This window comes from Magallana gigas, chromosome 2 (assembly GCF_963853765.1).
Source record: "Magallana gigas chromosome 2, xbMagGiga1.1, whole genome shotgun sequence".
NCBI lineage: Eukaryota > Metazoa > Mollusca > Bivalvia > Ostreida > Ostreidae > Magallana > Magallana gigas.
In genome coordinates, this window is record NC_088854.1 from 48560716 (window position 1) to 48584554 (window position 23839).

At 30.4% G+C, this 23839-nt stretch overlaps 2 protein-coding genes across 2 annotated transcripts in view; both read left to right on the top strand.

Annotated features, from left to right (window-relative positions):
* The window catches only part of LOC136273090 (B-cell receptor CD22-like), a 46508-nt gene extending 23126 nt beyond the window's left edge, over nt 1–23382 (top strand). Inside the window, exons 6-17 of the mRNA XM_066076973.1 lie at nt 3657–3926; nt 4271–4531; nt 7400–7687; nt 7938–8234; nt 9519–9641; nt 10154–10172; nt 10557–10609; nt 10894–10915; nt 21251–21315; nt 21631–21649; nt 21870–21955; nt 23287–23382. Coding sequence (XP_065933045.1) covers nt 3657–3926; nt 4271–4531; nt 7400–7687; nt 7938–8234; nt 9519–9641; nt 10154–10172; nt 10557–10609; nt 10894–10915; nt 21251–21315; nt 21631–21649; nt 21870–21955; nt 23287–23354 — 1571 coding nt within the window. The 3' untranslated portion in view covers nt 23355–23382. The remainder of the gene's footprint in view (nt 1–3656; nt 3927–4270; nt 4532–7399; nt 7688–7937; nt 8235–9518; nt 9642–10153; nt 10173–10556; nt 10610–10893; nt 10916–21250; nt 21316–21630; nt 21650–21869; nt 21956–23286) is intronic.
* Nucleotides 1–23839, top strand: part of LOC105331780 (B-cell receptor CD22) — a 162137-nt gene that overhangs the window by 59892 nt on the left and 78406 nt on the right. The window lies entirely within an intron of this gene.

Below are 23839 nucleotides of genomic sequence, written 5' to 3' on the forward strand. Positions count from 1 at the left end.
AGCGATGATTTGGATCGCATTCGGTCGCGTCTGAATAGTGTGCATGTCCACTATTTTGAGGAGACTTGATGCGAGCACTAAACGCATGCAACGAATGCAAGAGCTCGTGCAACGTATGAGACAGCTCGTGTGAATCTAAAAAATTCCGATCACAAAGTATTGAAAAGCGCTCGGGCGTCAATTGTGAAAGGGGTTTGACATTGCTTGATATTGGAGACATATCTACACTACAAAAGGTTATTTTGACAAGCTAAGACAAACTTGATGAATTTTGTTGATCAACGTTTACGAGTAATTTAGGAAGTTGTTTAATCTGACTAGAAAGTATAAATATGACTGGTTTCTTGGATAGAAAAAAAAATTAAATAATTTTGTCATTTACACATTTTCCGATCCTTTATAAGTACTTTGAAAAAAATGATAACACCATGTCAAAAATAAAGGTTTTTCCAATTGAAATAATCTGTTAAACGGTAAGAATGATTTAAATATCTGCGATTGCTTGTCTTTACTATACATATATATCATTTTTAGCTCACCGAGACGAAGTCAGGGGGAGCTTATGCTATACCCTCGGCGTCGGCGTTGGTGTCGGCGTCGGCGTCGGCGTCCGGACCTGGTTAAAGTTTTTGTTGCAGGTCCTGTATCTAAGCTATTACTTGTCCTATCTTCACCAAACTTGCATGGATGATGCATCTGGACCTACTTATAGACTTGAAAGACTTGGATGCTGAATCTGAGTCCTAAATTTCAGATGCTGGAAGAGGTTAAGGTTGTTGGACCAGGTTAAAGTTTTTGTTGCAGGTGCCCTTTGATAGCAATATCTCAGTTACTGCAGGTCTGTATTTCACCAAACTTGCATGGATGGTGTGTCTTATGATACTGATGCACCAGACAGGCTTGAGTGCTGAATCTGAGGTATAGGTTTCGGATGCTGGAGGAGGTTAAGATTTTTGGAGCAGGTTTAAGTTTTTGTTGCCGGTGCCCTTTGATAGCAATATCTAAGTTACTGCTGGTTCGTACTTAACCAAACTTGCATTGATGGTGTGTCTTATGATACTGAAGCACCAGGCTGGCTTGGATGCTGAATCTGAGCTATAGGTTACAGATGCTGAAGGAGGTTAAGGTTTTTAGAGCTGGTTAAAGTTTTTGTTGCAGGTGCCCTTTGATGATTATATCTTAGTTACTACTTGTCCTAACTTCACCAGACTTCCATGGATGGTGCGTCTTATGATACTGATGCACCAGACAGGCTTGAATGCTGAATCTGAGCCATAGGTTTCGGATGCTGGAGGAGGTTAAGGTTTTTAGAGCTGGTTAAAGTTTTGAAACAGGAGCCCTCTGATGATTTTATCTTAGTTATTACTTGTCCGAACTACACCAGACTTCCATGGATGGTGCGTCTTATGATACTGATGCACCTGACGGGCTTGAATGCTGAGTCTGAGCCATAGGTTTCAGATGCTGGATATGGTTAAGTTTTTTGGAACAGGTCACATGTTTAATAGATAATAGTACTATTTCAAACTTGCAGAGTTGATTAAACTGTAATATGAATGAATCACAGAGGAAGCTTCAGATGCAGAGCTTGATCTCCATTATCAAGGATGCTAAAAAATATATCTTAGTTATTACAGGTCCTAACTTCACCAAACTTGAATGGATGGTGTGTCTTATGATACAGATGCACCTGAGATGTATTGATGTTGAATCTGAGCCATAGATTGCGGATGCTGGAGCAGATTAAGGTTTTAATTGCTAGTGCCCTCTGATGATGATATCTTAGTTATTACTGGTCTGAACTTCACCAAACTTGCATGGAGATGCGTCTTATGTATACTGATGCACCTGACAGGCTTGAATGCTGAATCTGAGCCATAGGTTTCGGATGCTGGATGAGGTTCAGTTTTTTTGGAACAGGTCACATGTTTTATAGATGATAGCTTGCATAGTTGATTTAACTGTATTATAAATGAAACGCAGATGTTGCTTCAGATGCAGAGCCTGATCTCCATTATCAAGGATGCTAAAGAAATCTCCTACCTCACTCAAACCTGCTCGATAGATAGATGTGTTTGTTGATAAATGATATAACATGATTCCTATGATATAGTATTGTATAGTATGAAACAATATTGTTTAATATGATACAATATGATATCATATGTAATATTATAAAAAGTAATATGATACGATATAATATTATATCAATTTTTTGATATTTTATGTTATGATATTGTAATATGATATCGTTATGTATCGTATTGTATATTATGATAAAATATTGTATAATATTATATTGTATTATTAATTTATTATTTTATCACATGATACTATTACATAAGATATTGCAAAATATAATACTGTATCCTATGATACAATATTGTATATTCTAAAATATTGTATCATACGATATTGTATAATATGATATTAGTTTCTATAATATAGAATTATATCACATGAAATTGTATAATATGATACTGTAATATTATATAATATTGTATCATACGATATTGTATAATATGACATTGGTTTATAATATGATATATTATCACATCACATGAAATTGTATTGTATTATATTGTAAAAGATATTATTCTATCATATGATACAATATGTATTATATAATGTTGTATAATATATTTTACTTTATCACATAATATTGTATCATTTGATATGATACAATATCATATTATGTTTCAAAAATGATACAGTATCATACAATATCATACTATATTATACAATATAATATCATATGTTTCACTGTTATGATGTATTATGTAATATGATATTGTAATATAATACTATATTGTTTTATATATTATGATATTGTATTATGTGATCAAATACAATAACGTATAACACAATACAATGTCATATCATACGTTACAATATCATATCTCATCATTGTTTATTATGGTATTTTATTGTATCATATGATATATGTTGTAAATATGATTTTATGCAATATTTAATTTTATATTATTGTATAGATTAACTTATGAACATATGATTATCATACAATTTTTTAACAGATGATATACAATATTGTCTCAAAACAGAATCCATGAATATCCAAGATCATAAAGTATGATTTTCATTTAATATGATAAAGGTGGTCTCATAAAGGTGAATTCTCATAAAGGTGATGTCTCGTCTCGGTGAGCTTTGTAATCTGTGATTACCTATGTTTAATAGAATGTGTATTTTTTTTTATCACAAATTGTAATCGTTTTACAGTGACCAGCTCTCATAAGTTACCGATATGACATTGATGTACCACAGAAACAGATAATTCTTAATATGTTTTTGCTGTTTAGCTTAACCCCCCCCCCCTCCCCCAGAAAAAAAAGCCCGCAGAACGAAACACTCCCAAATACAAAAAAAAAGAAAAAAAAAACAACAACAAAAAAAACCAAACAAAACCAAACAAAAAATAAGCCCATTAAACGGCTAACATAAATAGTGAGTAACGGTACTAACATTTTAACATATATATTATACATTATGTACATTACAATGAATAAAACATAAACATTTTGGAAAGAATAAATGTCTTTTAACTTTGAACTATAACATGTAGTTTCAACATATCAATGATATATATATATATATATATATATATATATATATATATATATATATATATATTACAGATCCTCCTTTTGTAAAAACGTTGTCTCAACAAGACATTATAGAAGGAAGAGACCTATCAGTCACTTGTCAGGCCACCCCAGGGAATCCTAGCGCTACCACATTCTACTGGACCAAGGTAGACAACCCAGGATTTACACAAAATAGAACCACTCTACAGTTGTCTAACATACAGAGAACCAGTTCTGGTACCTACAAATGTACTGCAGTAAACAGCTACAGTAATGGAGAAAAGGGAAGACACAGTCAGTCAGTGATCGTTAATGTATTTTGTAAGGCTTCTTTCATATCTTAAAATCATTTTAAAGAAATATTGACGTTTAACATGTACATGTATGAAAAATTTATTTCATTTGGTAATAAAGAGACAAATTTAGTACACTACAGTAAAAAAAAAAATTCGGAAAAGGAAAAAGACATGGCAGAATTTTATTTTCTGAAAAATCAAACGGGTAAAAGTGATATTACGTACTTTGATATTCCGTTTTCTAAGAATAAGAAAGTAACAAATGGTCTGTTGAACTAAACACGGCCATTAGATCCACTCAGGTATATAGAGTGATACTTCTTTCAAAGGATTTTAGAATCAATTTGAATTAATCTTATGTTATTTTAGATCAACCTGCCATAGAGAACAGATCATTACAAATAGTAAATGAGAGTGAAACAGTGATATTAACTCGAAATATCTCCAGTAACCCATTGTCAAATGTATCCTGGTATAGTAAGACGGAGCTGTTGAAAACCCAGACCTCAGTGACAACCACTTCTTTCTTCATAAAAAGAGCCACGTGTAGTGATACACAAAACTTTACTCTTGTGGTCAGTAATGGAGTAGGAAGCAAGGCGACAGCTGTGGTGGAGTTAATCGTTAACTGTAAGTTATCAACATATTTTAGCAATGGTTGCTTTTTTTCAGCTGAATATCTAAACTTTGTCAAAGAAACGGATTATTTTCTTACATAAATTAAAACCAAGTCTAGTCCGCATTGTCGTTTAATTTCAATATACTATTTGTTAATGTGCAGATCATGAAAATTGCCCATCATAGTAAATTATTATTATTTATTTTCTTATCGTAACGACATAGTTTAGTTCTAAATATAAGACATTTTTTTTTTATATAAAAAACATCCGTTTTCGTTTTGCCTGGCTTCTATTTCGCCATTTTCCTAGTTGTAAAGTAAATATCGAATATGTAAAATAAACTAAACAGCATCTTTATTTGTAACAATAATTTAGATACAAGTACATTATGAAAGTGATATTAATATATTATTTTGAAAGTGAAGAGGTGAAATCCTAATATGTAATATAGCTTGGAATCGGAATACATTATTTACATTCACTAAAATAATTTTCAAAAATATTGATTGCGTTTGAAATTTGTCATTGATTTACAATTTTCATTACCATGTATATGTTGGTAAACTTTTTCCACACACCATCAGATTTGGTGCTGAGCGAAGCAAGGCACTAAATCAAATGGCGAAGAAAACATTTAACAACATACTTAGTACATGTTTCACAAAAGAAATTACTCTTTTATATTTAAATTTATAAGTTATAGTTTATCAAATCAAGGTAAGTATGATGATTTAAATGTAATTAGTTCAGTCCACCCTGGCAGGGTGATAATTTGTGCCCTGGGGCAGGTTACCTGTATTAGACAGGGAAAGTTTGAGTAGAATTCAAACTAAACAATAAATTACACATTTACCCTTCTATTCATGAAAAAAAGCAAGCGAAGTACAAAATGTCTTTCCAACTGGATTTAAGCCAGGAACTAAAAAGTCTTTTTGATATTAGTGATGATTTATTTTCGGATGTGCCAGAAACTTATTCCAAACGATTTTCTGAAATTATTTCGGGAGCTGGCTTGGAAAAACAAAGAATTCAGAGAATTCCTAAAAAAAAACAAGACACAATAACCAATTTGCAGTAAATGTATGGCTGGCTTCGGCATACAACAGAAATAGGAGTGTCGGTGTTCACTTGGAAGATACATAACCGTCTCCTTAAGTTTTGTGGCAGTGACCAAGGACGAACTGCACTTTTTGTTGTGCAGATTTGTTAATGAAGCACGGAGGCAAGATGGTAAGTATATTCACCTTTTTCTTAGCAGTATTTTGTATTTTGTAATGCAGCTGTAGTGACAGATATGAGAGAGAGAGAGAAATAGAGAGAGAGAGAGAGAGAGGGAGAGAGAGAGAGAGGGAGAGAGAGATGAGAGAGAAGAAACTGAGAGAGAGAGAGGGGACAATTTAAAATTTATTTAAGGATCCAAATACGCCATTAAAACGATCTACAATATTGTGGCAGGGATCCAGAGACATATCAGGGAGGAATGTAGACATCACGAGATAAATTTGTTCAACTACATCGCATGTTAAAGTTTTAGGGGAACCTTGGATGCTGTAATGAAAGAGAGAGTGCCAGAAGGCATGGGTGTTGTTAAATATACAGAGAACCTGACAAACAATGATGAAAATAAACTTCGGGAAAAAGGCGTTATCATTAAGAAAACTTCAAATGGTTTAAGCTATGGTGTGTTCTTCTATAACTCAAAAGTATTTGGGTTGCGCGGTTTGAGTGAGCACAAAGACCTTAAGGCCGAACAATTTATTGTTTCAAATGGTCAAATTGTTTTCCAGGAATTTGTTTCTAAAACTGTTAAAGGTGCCTGAAAGATCAAAAATGTTCACCTAAAACAATAACTCAGTACAGTTGTCCCATAAATCCCTGTATATTTTGCTGTATATCTTATCTGCTGCTACCTTGCATGCATACCAAATAAAGGCCCCTTTCATAGACGACCTCTTCCTCCCGGAAAAGAAAATATTGTAAAATTTTCTTCCCAGGTTAGTTTTTGGTGTCAATACCTTTGGTAAGTATATGCAATCAATGTTTGATGGTGCTGGGATAGACAAAAAAGTTGTCAATCACTCTGGTAGAGTATATTGCTGCTCCACTTTGTATAATGCTGGGTTTGAGGAGCATGAGGTCATGAAACGTAGTGGTCATAGAAGTTCTGCTGTCAGAACTTACAAAAGAGCATCTGAGTAGAAAGAAAGAGAAATTTCAGATGCTTTGCAACCTTCTGCCCCTAAAACCCAGTGTGTAAAAAGTGAACGAGCACCATCCATTGCTATCATCATCGAGTGCAGATTCTACTAAGGGTGAGCAGTGCAACAATGTATTAAGGTTGACCATTCCAGCTTGTATAAACAAAATCATAATTAACAAGGATGGAAAAACATAACATTGTCCTTTTAATTATTGAAAAATGATAAAAACTGACACTGTTCTAAAAAAATTTAAATAAATATATATTTTTTTCAGATGTTGTTTTATTCATATTCTCAGTACAAATGTTGTGAAGTCGAGACTTGCTTTGAAGGTTTAATAATGATTAAACCAATAACTCTCAATAACTGGTTTAATCATTGTGAACACAATGGATGACCACTGTACATGTACCATGAAGCTTGGACTTGGACTTGGAAGTGTGTACCAATTCATTTGGTATCAAGAAAAATCTATTGTTCGAGGTGTGAAACATGTACTAAGTATGAGTTGTATATGTATATTGTATATTACTTTGTACTGATGGTATCTCAAATACGTCGTTATCATATATACTTCATATTTTAATATTGTCCCCTAGAACGTTAGTTTTAATATTGTATATACCTCGGTAACATATTAAAACGACTTTGGTTTTTTTTTTATGTTTCTTTCATAGGCAAACCGATACCAGATAAGACAAATATTACACTAGGAGTTACTTTCACAACGGGAATTGAATTTTCAATCAAGATAATTGCATATCCAGAGCCTTCATATGAATTAGTGTACGAAAACGGAACAAGAAACAATCAAATGATGAATTATATCACACAGAATGCAGTGAATAATTTCACTGTTAATTTCAGGCAATCAGTTGTTGACCAAAAAAGTTTTGGTCTTTATTATCTAACAATGCGCAATGTTTTTGGAGAATCAACAGTTACTGTGAATGTGATCGAACAAAGTAAGTGACTAGATATTTCAAGCCTTAACGAAAAACTTAACTTAAACGAAAAACATGTATATCCAATTCAAAATTGTATTCTAGTTATCATAACAAAATGTGTCAGTTGTTATAAATAATATATTCTGGAATTCTGGTATACTGATGTGGAACAAATTAAATGCCGTATTTGACATATGAGAGGGAAATGATTAAAACAAAAATTTTAAATTCTTTTTGTGCAATAAAAATCAATTAATTCTTATTTGAGGAACAGGAAGACCAGAAACACCCAGGAGCATTGCAGTGGTATGTGAGATAACACAAGCCAGCGTACAATGGATATCTTCTTTCAATGGCGGCGATCAACAGTACTTTACTGTTGTTATTTTGAATGGTCAAGATGGAACTAATATCTCTTATCGTTTTCACGACAATGGTGAAAATGAACTTCATACTGCACACATAAGCAATCTTCGTACATCAGTGACGTACTGGTTTGTTGTGTCTGCAAAAAACAGTTATGGATCTAGTCTCTCAGAAATAACCAGATGCAAGACACTACAAGGTTAAATTTAAGTACATGTGTAGATGTATAATACCTCTCTGTTTTATCTTATATAAATAATTTCTCTTGAAAGTATATTATGTAACACTTATTGCTTTTTTGTGGGTCAATACAATGATTAAGCTACAAAAAAGTACGGTATTCGTCAAGCCCGAATAGCGAATTGAGTTTTGTACTTCGAAAGTAGTTTCATGTATATCATAGTTTTAAACGGAAGAATAATTTTTGTTTTTATTGCATGAATCAGGAACAAACTGATATAGACAGAACAAATTGAGCAGAACACGATGCAAATCACACATTTTCTTTGGGTGACATAATTGATAATAACCAATCGTAACATGTTGGGGATCCCCCGACATCATTTTAGTCCAATGTAGAAAAAAGGATGTTTTATTCAATTCAAAACTAATGTGTGAGGTTAATTTTAAACATTTATTATGTTTTTAGGTCAATACGATTAGTACCCGAGAAAAACATCATTGTAATTTGAGGCTAGATAAATCTTTAATCCACCTTCCCCCAGCAATAGTTGTTTAATTAATGGTTCAGAAACAAATTGAAAGAGACATATCACAATCAGTGTTATATCACCCTGTAGTTCGTTAACGTCTGGTTAAGTCACTGACAAACAATAAAAAAACGCGAAGATTCATCGGACGACAGAAATGATAAAAACTAATCGTCGCAATGTGGGGAAAAATCAAATGATATATTCATATCATACAAATAGGTAGCGTGCAGGTGAACATTTTCGAGCATGGATTTAATCAAAGAGCAAGAGAGCAAGGATTTAATCAAATAATAAAACATTTTATTTTATCTAGTGTTCGAAATAATTAAATAAGAGAGCTGGATATTATTAATCAAGCATATATATTTATTCATATTTTGTAGATGTTTATCTCCTTATTTAAAAAGAAATTCGGGCTATTTAAAAGAAAAAAACCCAGTTTTTTTGTCGCGTCAAATGTCATAAATGAAGATTAATTGTAAAAACATAAATTTAAAACCGAAAAACGTTATGATAAATAAGAGTTAAAGAAAAATGAATATACTCTTAAATTGTCATTGGACATAACTGATTGCAGTGAACTATTCACAAAAGTTAAAATTTTACGATTCAATATATTTTTTAGCGTTGTTTTGTATCTTCAGATATGTTAACTTGTCCGTAAAAAATCCTTCTCTAAATATTGAATAAATGTCACAAAACTTTTTTCAGTAAAACCGTTTCATATAACTACAAAAGTAAATTTAATGGAATCTTGATTTTTATCACAGAGAAAGCAAGCTCTAAAACAGGAATGGTTGCCGGAAGTGTTGGAGGGGCTCTGGTGTTGATCACAATCGTACTGATTCTTGGGATTGTTCTTCACAGACGCTACACATGTATTTGTAAAATAGGTAATCATTCAACCATTCTTTCGAGTTTTCATGAGCAATTTTACTTCGCAAACAACAATTTAAAGACTTGTATACGATTTGGAAATTATAAAAATTCTTAATACAAATCCTTAAGACATTCATTCCTATAAAAAATACCAAAAATGCCGATTTTACAACGTTTACTAAATAAAACACATTTAGAATTGCAGAGCTCGTTGCACATTGTCTTTGACTCAGTACACGTTCAGATAATAACGTTTTAGAATGGGGTTTAATTTTCTCAATTGTATTTTTTTGTAAAGAATAGTTTGATTTGTGCAATACATGCTAGTCCAATATTTTTATGAATAATTCAACGGTGTCACTAATTGGATTGGATTTCTTTAATAAATGATTATATTTTTTTTTCATAAACATCTTGAAGTACAAGCATTTAAAAAAGTATAAATAAAAATAATATTCATTGATATTTTCAGTAGAAATGCTTCTGAAATGAAAACAAATGTTACTATTGATTTATTTCTTTTTAGCATTTGAGAAAAAAGATAGGTAAGGTTTTAAGTGTTTATTATTATGAGTATTTGAACATTCGGATATACGAGTATTTTTTTTTATTTTTGAAAAAAATATTCTAAATTTTGCTTGAGTATTAATAAAAATTGCTGATAAATAGAATCTGAAATTAATAAAATAAAATATGATACTTGAGCTTAGATATCTGGCAGATCATTTTTGTGCTTCTATTGGCATATAAACTTTCTGCTTGTGGGTCATTTGTTTAATATCTTTTTTTTCTTATAAGATTAAGAATAAAAACTCGGTAAAGTTATATACGGTGAAGTATAATAAAATCCTACGGGTAATAAGTATACGTTTAAAAACGCGGAATTTGTATTTTTCAACAATGAAGAGTTTATTATATATTAAATTCAGAAATACAACAGTTGAAACAAACAAAGATGCATCTAACTATTCAACCATACAAGGTAAAGACAAGCTCTAAATGTTCAATTTCAGGGGTTTTTTTTCAATAAAACTAATGCTTCAAATGTCATGTACGCTTTAATTTTCTAATGAAAAAAAACTGCACATAAGGACATGCAATATTAAGATTCATTATCGTGAACTAATATTATTTCCAAAACGCAACACAAAATTAACTATAGATACTTTATAATACTTCTCTAGTTATCTTAAGATAAATGCAGATATTGTCAATGTAAAATGCTCCATTAAAACGATTCTTGAAAGTCCTTTCGTTTAATTTCAGAACAACAAGAACATACAGAAAGGTGTGTTCATTTGTATATTTTAAAGTTATATTGTAAGTTTTAAACGAAAATGCTTAATTTGTCAATGCATTGCTTTGGCTAATGTTGGTTACTTTTATTACTTTGAAAACTGACAAATTTTTGAATATGCTTATTTTCCTTTTGCTGTGCTGTGTATCAACCTCGAATGATAAAACGCCGCTTAATGATAGAAATATCATTAAGCGTTGCAATTGCAACCGTTAATGCTTTAAATTCTTGCATTAACAGTTGACAATATCAGCCACTAATGATAAATCACCGCCTAATGATACAAGCAAAAAGCTACAAGGCCAACCCCTAATGATACAAATATTTTTATCATTAAGCGTTGCAATCGCACTCTTAATGATATAATAACAAACACAAATGTGAAACTTACGCCATTGAAAAAAAATATCCAGGAAAGAAAGATGGATGGCAGGACAATTTTTCATACAGAAGGAAGATTTTATCATAACATATTATCCAATACAATGTCGTATCATACCGAACATTGCCATAATGTAACCTATTACACATAAAAGTATTAAATCATGATACAGTATCATATAATTAGTATGATACAATATTATAATATATGATATAAAAATAAGATTTTGGGATACATATCATACATATACAATATTGCATCATATAATACATTACTATATCATATTTTATATTAGTATACAATATTGTATTATATAATATAATAACATTTCATATTCTACAATATTGTATCACATGATTCAATGCAATATCATATCATATTCTACAATATTGTTCCATATGATATAATGCATTAGGGGTGTTATTTTTCTTCTTTAGGGCCACTAGATCAAATTCAGTTAAGAAGGAGCAGGATTATTTATAACTTAATTACTCAATAAATATTTGTTATTTTTCAAAGTTAAAAACACAAGAATGTCCTTCGCAAAATATACTAATTTCATTGACACTTTTTTACCTTGTTTTACTGAAATTGTTAATGTTTTGACAAAATAAGTTTTTTCCTGTTTAAAAAAATGATTATACTGACTTTAAAGTCATATTTGATAAAATTTCAATAAATAGTAATATACTTAAAATCAGTTAGAACATTGCCTTTGAACTATGATACATGTAAGTCTAAAAGACTCATTAAAACACATACTTTAAAATTACCGTTTAAGACTCTTAAATTCATACAAATGCAAACTAAATCAATGTACTGAAGTACTGAAAGCCGGGCTCTTTTGGTGTGTCTAAATGCATATTGTGTAGTAAAGACTGAAAATCTCTCTCTCTCTCTCTCTCTCTCTCTCTCTCTCTCTCTCTCTCTCATGCTTTTAATGTCGGCAAAGCATCAGAGAGCGACCAAATTTTGTAAGCGGCTATAGACAAAAAATATGTCTGTCTAGTAGAAGTTAAAAAGTTCAACAGTTGCTGTCTTGAATTTTGCAACAAGCATTATATATTCAATCCCCGTTTCTTCATCGCGCAGCAAAGTAGTTATGGAAATTCATGCGCATTGTATGTGTCCAAAATGCATAGCAATGTTTTAGAAACACGTTATTAATAAGAAAACTGAAAAAGATAGACAATTCATTCGAAATTTAAAAAAAAAGAAACAAAATGCCAACACTTTTGACAAAAGGTGGCTCTTTGTGTAACTATTTGGTATAGCGGAAGCTTTACCTTGACGCTGTTTGGTTTTTTGTTTATTTGTGCTATTTATAGTAACATTGGCGATTTGCCTGCCAATAGCCAGGACTCTGCTTTCAGCAGAGCCCGGCTAAAAATCAATTTATTATTGCAAGGGTGTGCACTATATATTCACAACTTCTTTCTTACCATTTAGTGAGGGATACTGTAATAAGCAGTGCACCTATCCTCTTTTTAGAATTTTTAAAATGTTTCTCTGCCACGAGCAAATAAAATAAATCCAGATTCCTGCAGTTTCTCTAAAAAAGTATTTTTGACAATGACTACTTAAGAGCCGTTAAAGGACAGGTGACACAAAATCATTTTCTTCTAAAAACATTTTCTTTGATAATTATAAATCAGTTTATAACAATTTTTCCATTTGACTAGCATCAGATAAGAACACACAGCTCAATTAAGTGTGCTGAAAATCCCAGCTGCAACAGATCTCCGAGTTTTGCCGATCTTTAATGAGATAAGAAACCCCTGTGCGTTTTTCGTTAAAGATGAAATAGTCAGCTATCGGCTACATAGTAAACAGAGCAATGGACAATGATTTATTTACACGTACAGGATAGTGTATTTGTGTTGCAAATGATGGTTTCGAAATAAAGCATTATCAGATTAAAGTGAATTTATTAAAAGCATATTTTATTGAAAAGTTTAGTGTATGAACCCTCTCCTGAAAACAAAGTATTAAGATTATAGAATGTACAATATTACATGTTGTATTATTGGATAATGGAGTTTTTGTTTTTTTTTAAATTTCGTGTGCATAAGATAGTGGTAATAGAAATTGAAAAACGTAATTAAATTAGAATGAATCTGAAGATTCTGTGATTGATAATCATTTATAGCAGATTTTCATCCTGTCAGCCAGACAGGCAACCACTTGTTCAGATTGTCAGTATTCAGTAAAGTTTGAAATATATTGTTTGAATATGCATACTAATCCAATCTTGCAGATCCAAAACATTGATTTGAATAAGTTGATATTAATCTAAATATTTTTTTTCTTAAAAAAAAAATCAACTGGGAGCACGATAAGATACTTTAATCTGTAATTTTTACACTTTAATCTGTAAAATTCACAGTTTAATCTGTAAATTTTACACTTTAATCTGTAAAATTCACACTTTAAAGTGTAAAATTCACACTTTAATCTGTAAATTTTACACTTTAATCTGTAAATTTCACAATTCAATCTGTAAATTTTACACATGTATCTGTAAAAATCACACATTAACCTGTAAAATACTATGTCAACACTACATAGCTGTTTTAATTAAATGTACGACGTTTCTTTGATCTTGCTTTAATAACAAACATTGGAATCGAGAAATGAATCTTATTAACAGTATTCAATTTTTTCAAAAACTGAAACAGTTATAATTAAATTCTCTTAGACAAAATGTATCATTGTCACATGGCCAAAAAATGTTCATCGCTAAGGGCTTTTTATAATGCAAGCCGTTTCCCTCGTCTCTTTCAATCAGATTAAAATTTTCACAAAAACTGAAAAAAATGATAATTTAATGGGCTAAAAACTAGCGATCACCACTAATTTATCTGACGGCCAGCCGGCCACCACATAACTATATGGTGGCCACAACATAAAATGTAGAATTATCTGTAACAATGTTTGGGGTTTTGAATTTTGTTCACTTTTATGCAAATACACAGTCTTCAAGCCTGCTAAATGTATACAAGACTTTTACTAGTTTAAAGCATCAATTTTATTCATACTGTACAATTTTATTTAATCAAGCTTTTGTAGTACGTACACTACTCAAAGTACTGAACGTACTTATGCTAAATCCAGGTTTAGACAGAATGAAACATAATGTATATTTTTTGAATTATCTATTTGTTATTTTTATTGTAAAATCATCATAAAAAAGTGTGGAAAAAAGCCGAGGCATAAAACCACTTATATCTATTTGAAAAATCCACGTTTTTTTTTTTAAAAATATCACTGTGTTATGATGTCACTGTATTTAAGACAAAGTTTGAAATATTTACTAATTAAAATATTTCAGTGCATAATACTTCGATCAAATCATCGGAAATGATAAATACTTTCCAATGTATGTGAATATATGAGCTAATTTTACAGGATAGTGTGTACATTTAACACTTTTAAGTGTAAAATTTACAGATAAAAGTGTATATTTTACACTTTAAAGTGTGAATTTTACAGATTAAAGTGTAAAATTTACAGATTTAAGTGTGAATTTTACACTTTAAAGTGTAAAATTTACAGATTAAAGTGTACAATTTACAGATTAAAGTGTGAATTTTACAGATTAAAGTGTAAAATTTACAGATTAAAGTGTGAAATATAAAGATTAAAGTGTGAATTTTACACTTTAATCTGTAAATTTTACACTTAAATCTGTAAAATTCACACATTAATCTGTGAATTTTACACTTTAAAGTGTAAATTTTACAGATTAATGTGTGAATTTTACAGATTTAAGTGTAACAATTACAGATCAAAGTGTGATTTTACACGTTAAAGTGTGAATTTTACAGATTAAAGTGTAACATTTAAAGATTAAAGTGTGAATTTTACACTTTTAAGTGCGAATTTTACAGATTAAAGTGTAAACTTTACAGATTAAAGTGTGAATTTTACACTTTAAAGTGTAAATTTTACAGATTAATGTGTGAATTTTACAGATTTAAGTGTAGAATTTACAGATTAAGCTGTGAATTTTACACTTTAAAGTGTGAATTTTACAGGTTAAAGTGTGAATTTTACAGATTAAACTGTGAATTTTACAGATTAAAGTGTAAATTTTAAAGATTAATGTGTGAATTTTAAAGATTAAAGTGAGAATTTACAGATTGAAGTGTGAATTTTACACTTTAATGTGTGAATTTTACAAATTAAAGTGTGAATTTTACACTTTAAAGTGTAAATTTCACAAATTAATGTGTAAATTTTACAGATTAAAGTGTAAAATTTACAGATTAAAGTGTGAAATTTACACTTTAAAGTGTGAATTTTACAGATTAAAGTGTGAATTTTACAGATTAAAGTGTGAATTTTACAGATTAAAGTGTGAATTTTACAGATTTAAGTGTAAAATTTACATGTAAATTTTACAGATTAAAAGTGTGGATTTTACACTTTAAAGTGTAAATTTTACAAATTAAAGTGTGAATTTAACACTTTAAAGTGTAAATTTCACAAATTAATGTGTAAATTTTACAGATTAAAGTGTAAAATTTACAGATTAAAGTGTGAAATTTACACTTTAAAGTGTGAATTTTACAGATTAAAGTGTGAATTTTACAGATTAAAGTGTGAATTTTACAGATTTAAGTGTAAAATTTACATGTAAATTTTACAAATAAAAGTGTGGATTTTACACTTTAAAGTGTAAATTTTACACTTTAAAGTGTAAATTTTACAGATTGAAGTGTGAATTTTACAAATTGAAGTGTAAAATTTACAGATTAAAGTGTAAATTTTACACTTTATAGTGTGAATTTTACAGATTAAAGTGTAAATTTTAAAGATTAAAGTGTAAAATTTACACTTTAAAGTGTAGAAAATTAAAAAAAATGTGAAGTGTATATGTGGCACTTATACGCTTCCGTATGTAATAGAATGATATACATAATTCTTTTATTTAGCTGTGTACTTTCGTGTTCTTGCCAGTGCTTTGTGAACTTAGGTATGCAATGTGGTCCACGCGTATCTTGTTTTTATTTTCGGAATCAATGTCAAAGGGTTTGATGCACTTTCAGAATAGAAGATATAGTCTGCTATATTTAATCTTCAAAACTTTAATTTTTATGCGAACTGATAAATATTTTTTTCGGCACAAAATTGATTTTTCAAAGACATTTTATATTAGAAACCAAACCTTTTTCAACAGCTTTTACTATTTTTCAAACACCACAATATCACGAAATTAGTAGATCAGGGGTCACATCGCTTACCTGAGCAACACTTTACATAAATGTCACACATTGGCCCCCGCTGTGCCCCCATCCTATCCCTGGGTGGTCAAGGTTTGAACAAACTAGAATCACAACTACAGAGATGTTTACACATAAGTTTCAACCGTTTCTTGGTAAACAGATTTTCACGATATACTATTATGAAACAGATTGACCTCCCCCACAGCTGTGGCCCAACCTACCCCCATGGTCTTGATATGACCTAATGTCAATACAAAAATGCATGTAAAGTTTCATTATTTCCTATTTATCTCCCTTAAAATAGGGCGTAATCCTTCTTTCGTACACATTGAATTTCCTTGGCCCAAAGGTGATCTGTGCCAAGTTTGTAGAAATTGACCTAGTGATTCTATAGAAGACGTAAATTCGAACAGTTTACAACGACGATGACTACGACAAAAAGAAGAAATTTTTTTATCAGAAAAACTCACTTGAGCTTTCGGCTCAGGTGATATATAAAATTTTATAACCTTAGATATGTGTTTCCTTTGTTTCTTTATGTTATCTTAACTTTTTGTGTAATCTATCACTTTTTTGTATTAGGTCAAATTCCAGTCACGAAGTTTGGTAGACTATAAATGGAAAATAAAGTGCAAATATGTTATTTTTCATGGTCAATTACTTACGGATAAATGAGTTCAAAACAAATTTCTTCTTGGTATTCTTTTAATAAGTTTGTTTCAGATACAATCGTTCAATATGAGATATATACAAAATACACATCGTATGAATTCAAGAAAGATCTTCCTTGAAGACTTTGCTTCTGAAATTGTTCTTACAATATCTATTTACCGTATATAGAGAGCATATGCTGCAGCCAAAAATGCAGGTGTAAAGAAGAATAATGACCCCCGTAGAATTATTTTCGGGGTTATAATAATGATCCCCCCCCCCTCTTTACTGTAGAATAATTGGATTTTTCTGAAGAAAAAAAAACCAGGAGTTATTTTTCTTCATGTTTAACATGAAGAGATTTGAAACCCGCGTAAACAAGACTAGAAATGGGTTACACCGTATCCAAGATATCTGATTTTGAATTACTTGGATTTTTACTCAGTTCAGCTGATTTTGAAGTTATAAACACCGAACTCGTAAAGAAATCGCTGTATATAGGTTTTCAAATCTGTAGCAAAAACACACAAACACACTTTCATTTCCACAAATTGATTGTAAACAGTTACGTCTCTTCTCTCGTCGACATATGGCGGGAATAACGCTGCATTTGTGTATAAATCGGCTGAACTGTACTTGACACTTTACAAGAATAATATTAAACAACATTTTATATACCTTTATTATTTAAGAACGATTTTCGGTCAACAAAATTTATGCACAGCTTGCTAAACATTTATAAATTATATTATTGCGATTTTACACTTGCATCGGCAAATTTTCAAATCTATATGTATTCATTTAGCTCATTTGAACATTGCCTTTTTATTTAACTTTTCACAACAATATTGTGATGAATGGTGGGCCATTGTCTCCCTTTTCTTTAAATTGTACATCAAACGAATTACAGGGCAGTGCAGGGGATCTATAGGGCTATTATTTTCAGGTCTCAAATTTGGGTTGTATGGATACCACTATGTAATTTCGAGGGGTTTATATCTCTCTTGGTTTTGATCACAAGAGGCATTTGAATTTCTTATCCAGGCGATCTTTACTGCTTCCGAAGTTGTCAATGCTCCTACGTATTATTGATGCCTTAATCATCTTGATATTGATTAAAGTATGCCGATGATAAAGTATAATATGTTTTCTGATCGAGTACTCTCAGTACTTTGATAATTTGCATTATTGGCCGTAAGCCTCAACTGGATTAATGGCTGCTGTTAGCGGCTGCTAACTTCAGCATGGTTATAATGCCTAACAATGGAGTAACCTTTTCATATTTTTGGTTTCATCATTTATTCTTGGTGATGCAATTTCATATGACATAGTTTGTAGAAGGGGAAAATCCGCCAATGCAAGTATAATTCATGAACAATATCGAGTCTACTCTTTCATCGCCGATAAATAGAATTTTGTTTTATAGTGTCTTGTATTTCGTAATATTTCTAATATGCTGTCGCTCGTAATAATGAGATACATGTAAATGTAACTCGTTAAGATGACAACCACACCGGTACCCCGATACAATACGTCAGTGTCTTGTTATAAGAAAGGATTTTTTTCTAAGATATACCCCCTTCTCTCCGGTACTTTCTGTAAACTGAAGTAAAAAATTACAATACTTGTTTCACAAATAATAGAAAATTATACTGAAAACACACATGTAGAGTGTGCTCATTTTTATCGTAATGACACTTATTCACTATGAACAATTTATTTATGCTGAAAGCGAATTATGAGAGAGAGAGAGAGAGAGAGAGAGAGAGAGAGAGAGAGAGAGAGAGAGAGAGAGAGAGAGAGAGAGAGAGAAACCGGTATATTGAATCAATGTAAACTAAAACATGGTATGTGCCTTGTTAACAAGTAAAGAATTGTGAGCTCTGTAATTCGCTTATAACTCTACGACTGGCACTCAAATTTTAGTTTATCACTAGCAATCTTTTCTAAAGCATTGTAATCAATAAAAATTAAAACAAAATATTAAAGGTGAGTGTCATTAGCCAGTATTTGCATGGTACAATATTATTAGATAAATGCTTTATGATGACTGTCAACATCTAGTACTTTCTGGTCGCAATATAATTGAATATGTATACAAATGAATATCTAAATAAGACAAAAAATTTAATTTTTAGATAATTACTTTAGCCATGAATTGACTTTATCGATTGCCAACTGACTGTCAGACTAATACGAGTAAAATTTAACTATGTATTACAAAGTTAGTCAGTTGATATAATTAATATCAAATTAAAGGTCTTGGGGACAATATTTTACATCTGAATATGACACTCATTTCTACTGTTATTTTGGAAATTAAAGCAAATTTGATATTCCGTAGCATAGATCGCTATTTCGTAACTTTTCCCAGCATTTTTAGATTAAGAGGTTTAACACATACATATTGGGTTTAAATATATCACTGATGCTATCATTTAACGGATAACATTTTTTATATCTCTAATCATTCTCTTAAGTTTAAAAATGCTTTTTTGAAAACCAGGGTGCATTAAATAAAAACAATTGCTTTACCTAACTCTACGTAAAGATGTTCTACTATTTAAATTATTGTTTTAAGGAATTACTGTGCAAATATTTTTTCAATATTAATATTTCGATCAGACTAACGCATATGAATGACATTCATGTATCATTGTAATTGTTTTAAAAGAAATTTATCCATAATTGATAATTCTCAAAATAGACCATTACTGCATATAGCATTATTCCTCGCATATTTATGAAATAATTAACCTCTATCTGCTCGAAATTGAACCACCTGAGCCCTTCATCTTAGTACAGTAAAACATCACATAACAAATAGGTATGTTGCACTCTGCCACTTTTGTGACTTTATTGTTTAACCAAATTTGGTTTGAAATAATCAAGAAAATGACAATAGATGATTATATAACAATAATTAATAAGTTCATAAAATTAATCATAAAATTATGAATATTTCATTCTTTATGCCATAATATTTTACAACTAAAATAATTCATAACTCCCATTACTGATGTAATCAATGATGTGATTGAATAGATCATTTTTGCAAAACATAATCCTACTGGTCTGAAAGCGCCATAGAATTTTATGTTCAATATCTCTTTACTTAAGATTTTAGTTTAAGTCAAAAGAGGACGCATAAACACGTTGATGTAGTCATGTACAGTACCATCATAATGCATTATTATTAGGTAGGGAGGAGTTCTATAAATGATAAAAAATGAGATTTTCATTGAGTTTATAAGTGTTTATAACGTTTACCTTTATTTTATTATAACCACCACAGACATTAAAGACATTCACAACAAGTGGGACGTCCATTACAAATCAGTGTTCTATATTTAGATATATCATTATATCATTAAGAGTGAAATTGCAACGCTTAATGATAAAAATGTTTGTATCATTAGGGTTTGATCTTGTAGCTTTTTGCTTGTTTCATTAAGCATTAGGTCTGCTTTGCATTCGCGACGCTTAATGATAAAACTGTATCATTAGGCGGCGATTTATCATTAGCGGTTGATATTATCAACTGGTAATGCAAGAATTTATAGCATTAGCGGTTGCAATACACCGATCCATTTTGCATCGATAAGCTCCGCCCACCTTAGTTACGTCATAGCGACGCTTCCGGGTCGAACATTCTGATATTTGTATCATTAAGCGGCGTTTTATCATAAGAGGTTGATACAGTGCTGTATTTCCGACTACTGCCATTTTAGTTTTTGATCTTTGATTTTAAAGAGTTACATAAGTTCAAAACTCTTGTTAACTGTGCTGTTTAAAGACCTTTATTTGACCGTTTAAAATTTTGGATTTTATTGATGTACATTGATAAATAAACATAGAAAAATATTAATATGCAGTTAGCATTTAAATATATGATTTTTTTTTGTACAAATCAATAAAATATGTCAATTAAAGTGTTTCTCCCGAGAATAAACAGCAAGTGAAATTAATTTAACAAAATGATACAGGTTTTTTTTTGTTTGATTTTGTTTTACGATATTAATGGATTTAATGATCATTGCATTTTTTTATAAATGTAAATTGCAGGAACATGTATGACGCGTTAACATCAACTGAAAATGCAAACCAATACGAATATATTTTGAAGAAAGGTAGAGCAAACTAAGAACTAATGTACAGTTTATTTTAATAATTTGAATTGAATTCAATTTTTTCATTTTTCTTTCATTGTATATGTAACTATTCAATTGTTTATACGGAAGCTTTTTTTTTTCTTAAAAATGTAATTATAATTCAAGAACCTAAATCATTTTTTTAAGTAAAAGCTTTTGGTTGATAGCAATTTCTACTTGTTTTAAATGCAAATTTTCAAGAATATCTTTATTAGAGTCCGTGATCATTTTATTTTAACTTCTTAAACATTTGTATTTGCATATAATCAATTAATATGATTATTTTCATTACAGATAATAATGGATATGATGAGTATCTATCTATCTATCTATCTATCTATCTATCTATCTATCTATCTATCTATCTATCTATCTATCTATCTATCTATCTATCTATCTATCTATCTATCTATCTATCTACCTATCACATTCTCTTTTTCTATCATTCTCTATCTTTTCAATTCTATTTCTTTTATCACAAAATTCATAAAAAAAACAATGTAAGAACTATTAAACTATTAATCTGTTTGTAGAAAGTTGTATGAAAAACTGCAAAGCAGTGCTGATAAAGACAATGAAGCAAGTTCCTCTAAACGGAGGACACCATTGAAAATTAAAGGTAAATGCACTTCTAAATTTTACCGAACAATTGAATTATCAATTTCAGTTGAAATACTGTCTAAAAAACTTAATATCATGTTTAAAAAAAACAAAGTGAGAAGACATGTCAGAAAAGTTCCACACAATAATTTTTGTAGCGGTGTTGATATAGTGTTCAATAGTAAAGTGATATGATAATAATTGATTTAAGAAATTCGAAGAAATCGAGCAGTAAAAGTAATTATGATAAAAGAAAAACCCAACACAACAACAGTAAACAAGTGCTTTAATGACTGACTGACTTGTTAAAAATTATGTAAAGGTTGTTGCACGGCTTGACAGGGGCGCGAGGGCCTTAGGCAACTGTGTAACAACCTTTTGTCGCATGGTCTTTCTTTCTAGATTGAATGATGAAACTTATCAGGGTTTGATCGGTAAGGACTAAATAAATACACAGTCAACAGTGTTCTGAGATATATCCACTCTGATTAAATCTTAAAGCGGAATACAAAATGGCATGGGAAAAGTTTTGTTTTATGGACATACAAGAAATAGGAGTGTGATAAAAAATACAACTCTAAAAATCCATCCAATGAAACAGGTTATCGTATAACTGATCGGAGTGATTAGTTCAATGATTAATCACTTAACACTTTTCCTTCATTAGTGATATACCATGGACAATCAAATTAAAATCTGTGGTCGTTAGAGTGGAACCATGCAACAAATTCGCTTCTCTTATCACTGTTTTACTACATGTATACCTTGTTTGATCGTAAATATCCGATTTTACTTGTCCAATATTTTATTTGACTATTCAACATTTAAATTGAAATACTTGTATAAAAAGATATTAACTATACTACTATGGAGAGAACATTAACAAAATAAGATTTATAAAACATTTTGAAGTTAGACCCAAGCTGACATGAAAATATCTGATCACTTATTGATATTCATAGTTTTATTTTTTCGGTTTTTATCCTATTGCTGTTTTTTTTTATGTCTGACTTATTTGCAAGAAACTTATGGCATTTTCCTTGATGCCTGATATCTAACAACATATTTTTTTCTGAAGCAAAGACATCGTGCTGAATAAAGACCAATTTTATCATTATCAGGATAACGGATAATCTATCCTAAAAACCTTGGAGTTAGATTCAATGATAGTTAAGCTAGATGACGGTTTGTTAGTACTAAAGATAAATTCAGTCGTATTGGTTTCCTTGACTATTGTAAGGCATGTTAATGGCATGTTGATACTGTACTGTAATAAATGTCGCTTAAATTGTTGCACCCATCACTTTGTCAGTTTTTATCAATTTATTTTTTTAAATATCTTTTTTATAGATTTAAAGGATGACAAATTCGTTACTCGGAATATTGAGGAATATGCAAACACATCATTTATGGAGTAAACCATTTTCCATACAATGCACAAACAAACATGTGAAAAGGGTCTGGACCATTCCTTCAAATACTATGCGAGAATTCTCGTTTTCGAGTAGGACATTGTTTTGATTTAATTAAAAACATGAGGATTGTCTCTACAATTAAACTAGTTTATTCATTTTGAGTTACTTTTATGATATTCATAATGTATAAACAAATATATCTTCCAGATATTCAAACTGCGATGATATTAATTTTGTTGTTTTAAAGAATTAGTTTTTGTTCTTCTACATTTTGTTTTCTAGATATTTATATATTTCAAATTACAATGCCTCTTTATCATAAATAATTATCTGATTTGTTAAAAAAAAACCTGTTTGTTTTTGCTTTATTTTCTTGTTTGGTAACCAAATAAAGGCCGTCACCAAAGGCCAATGTAGGAGCTGAAAAGTTGGACATGTCACCATGATACATACAAATTGTAATTTCGCAAAAATGTTTAAATATTGTC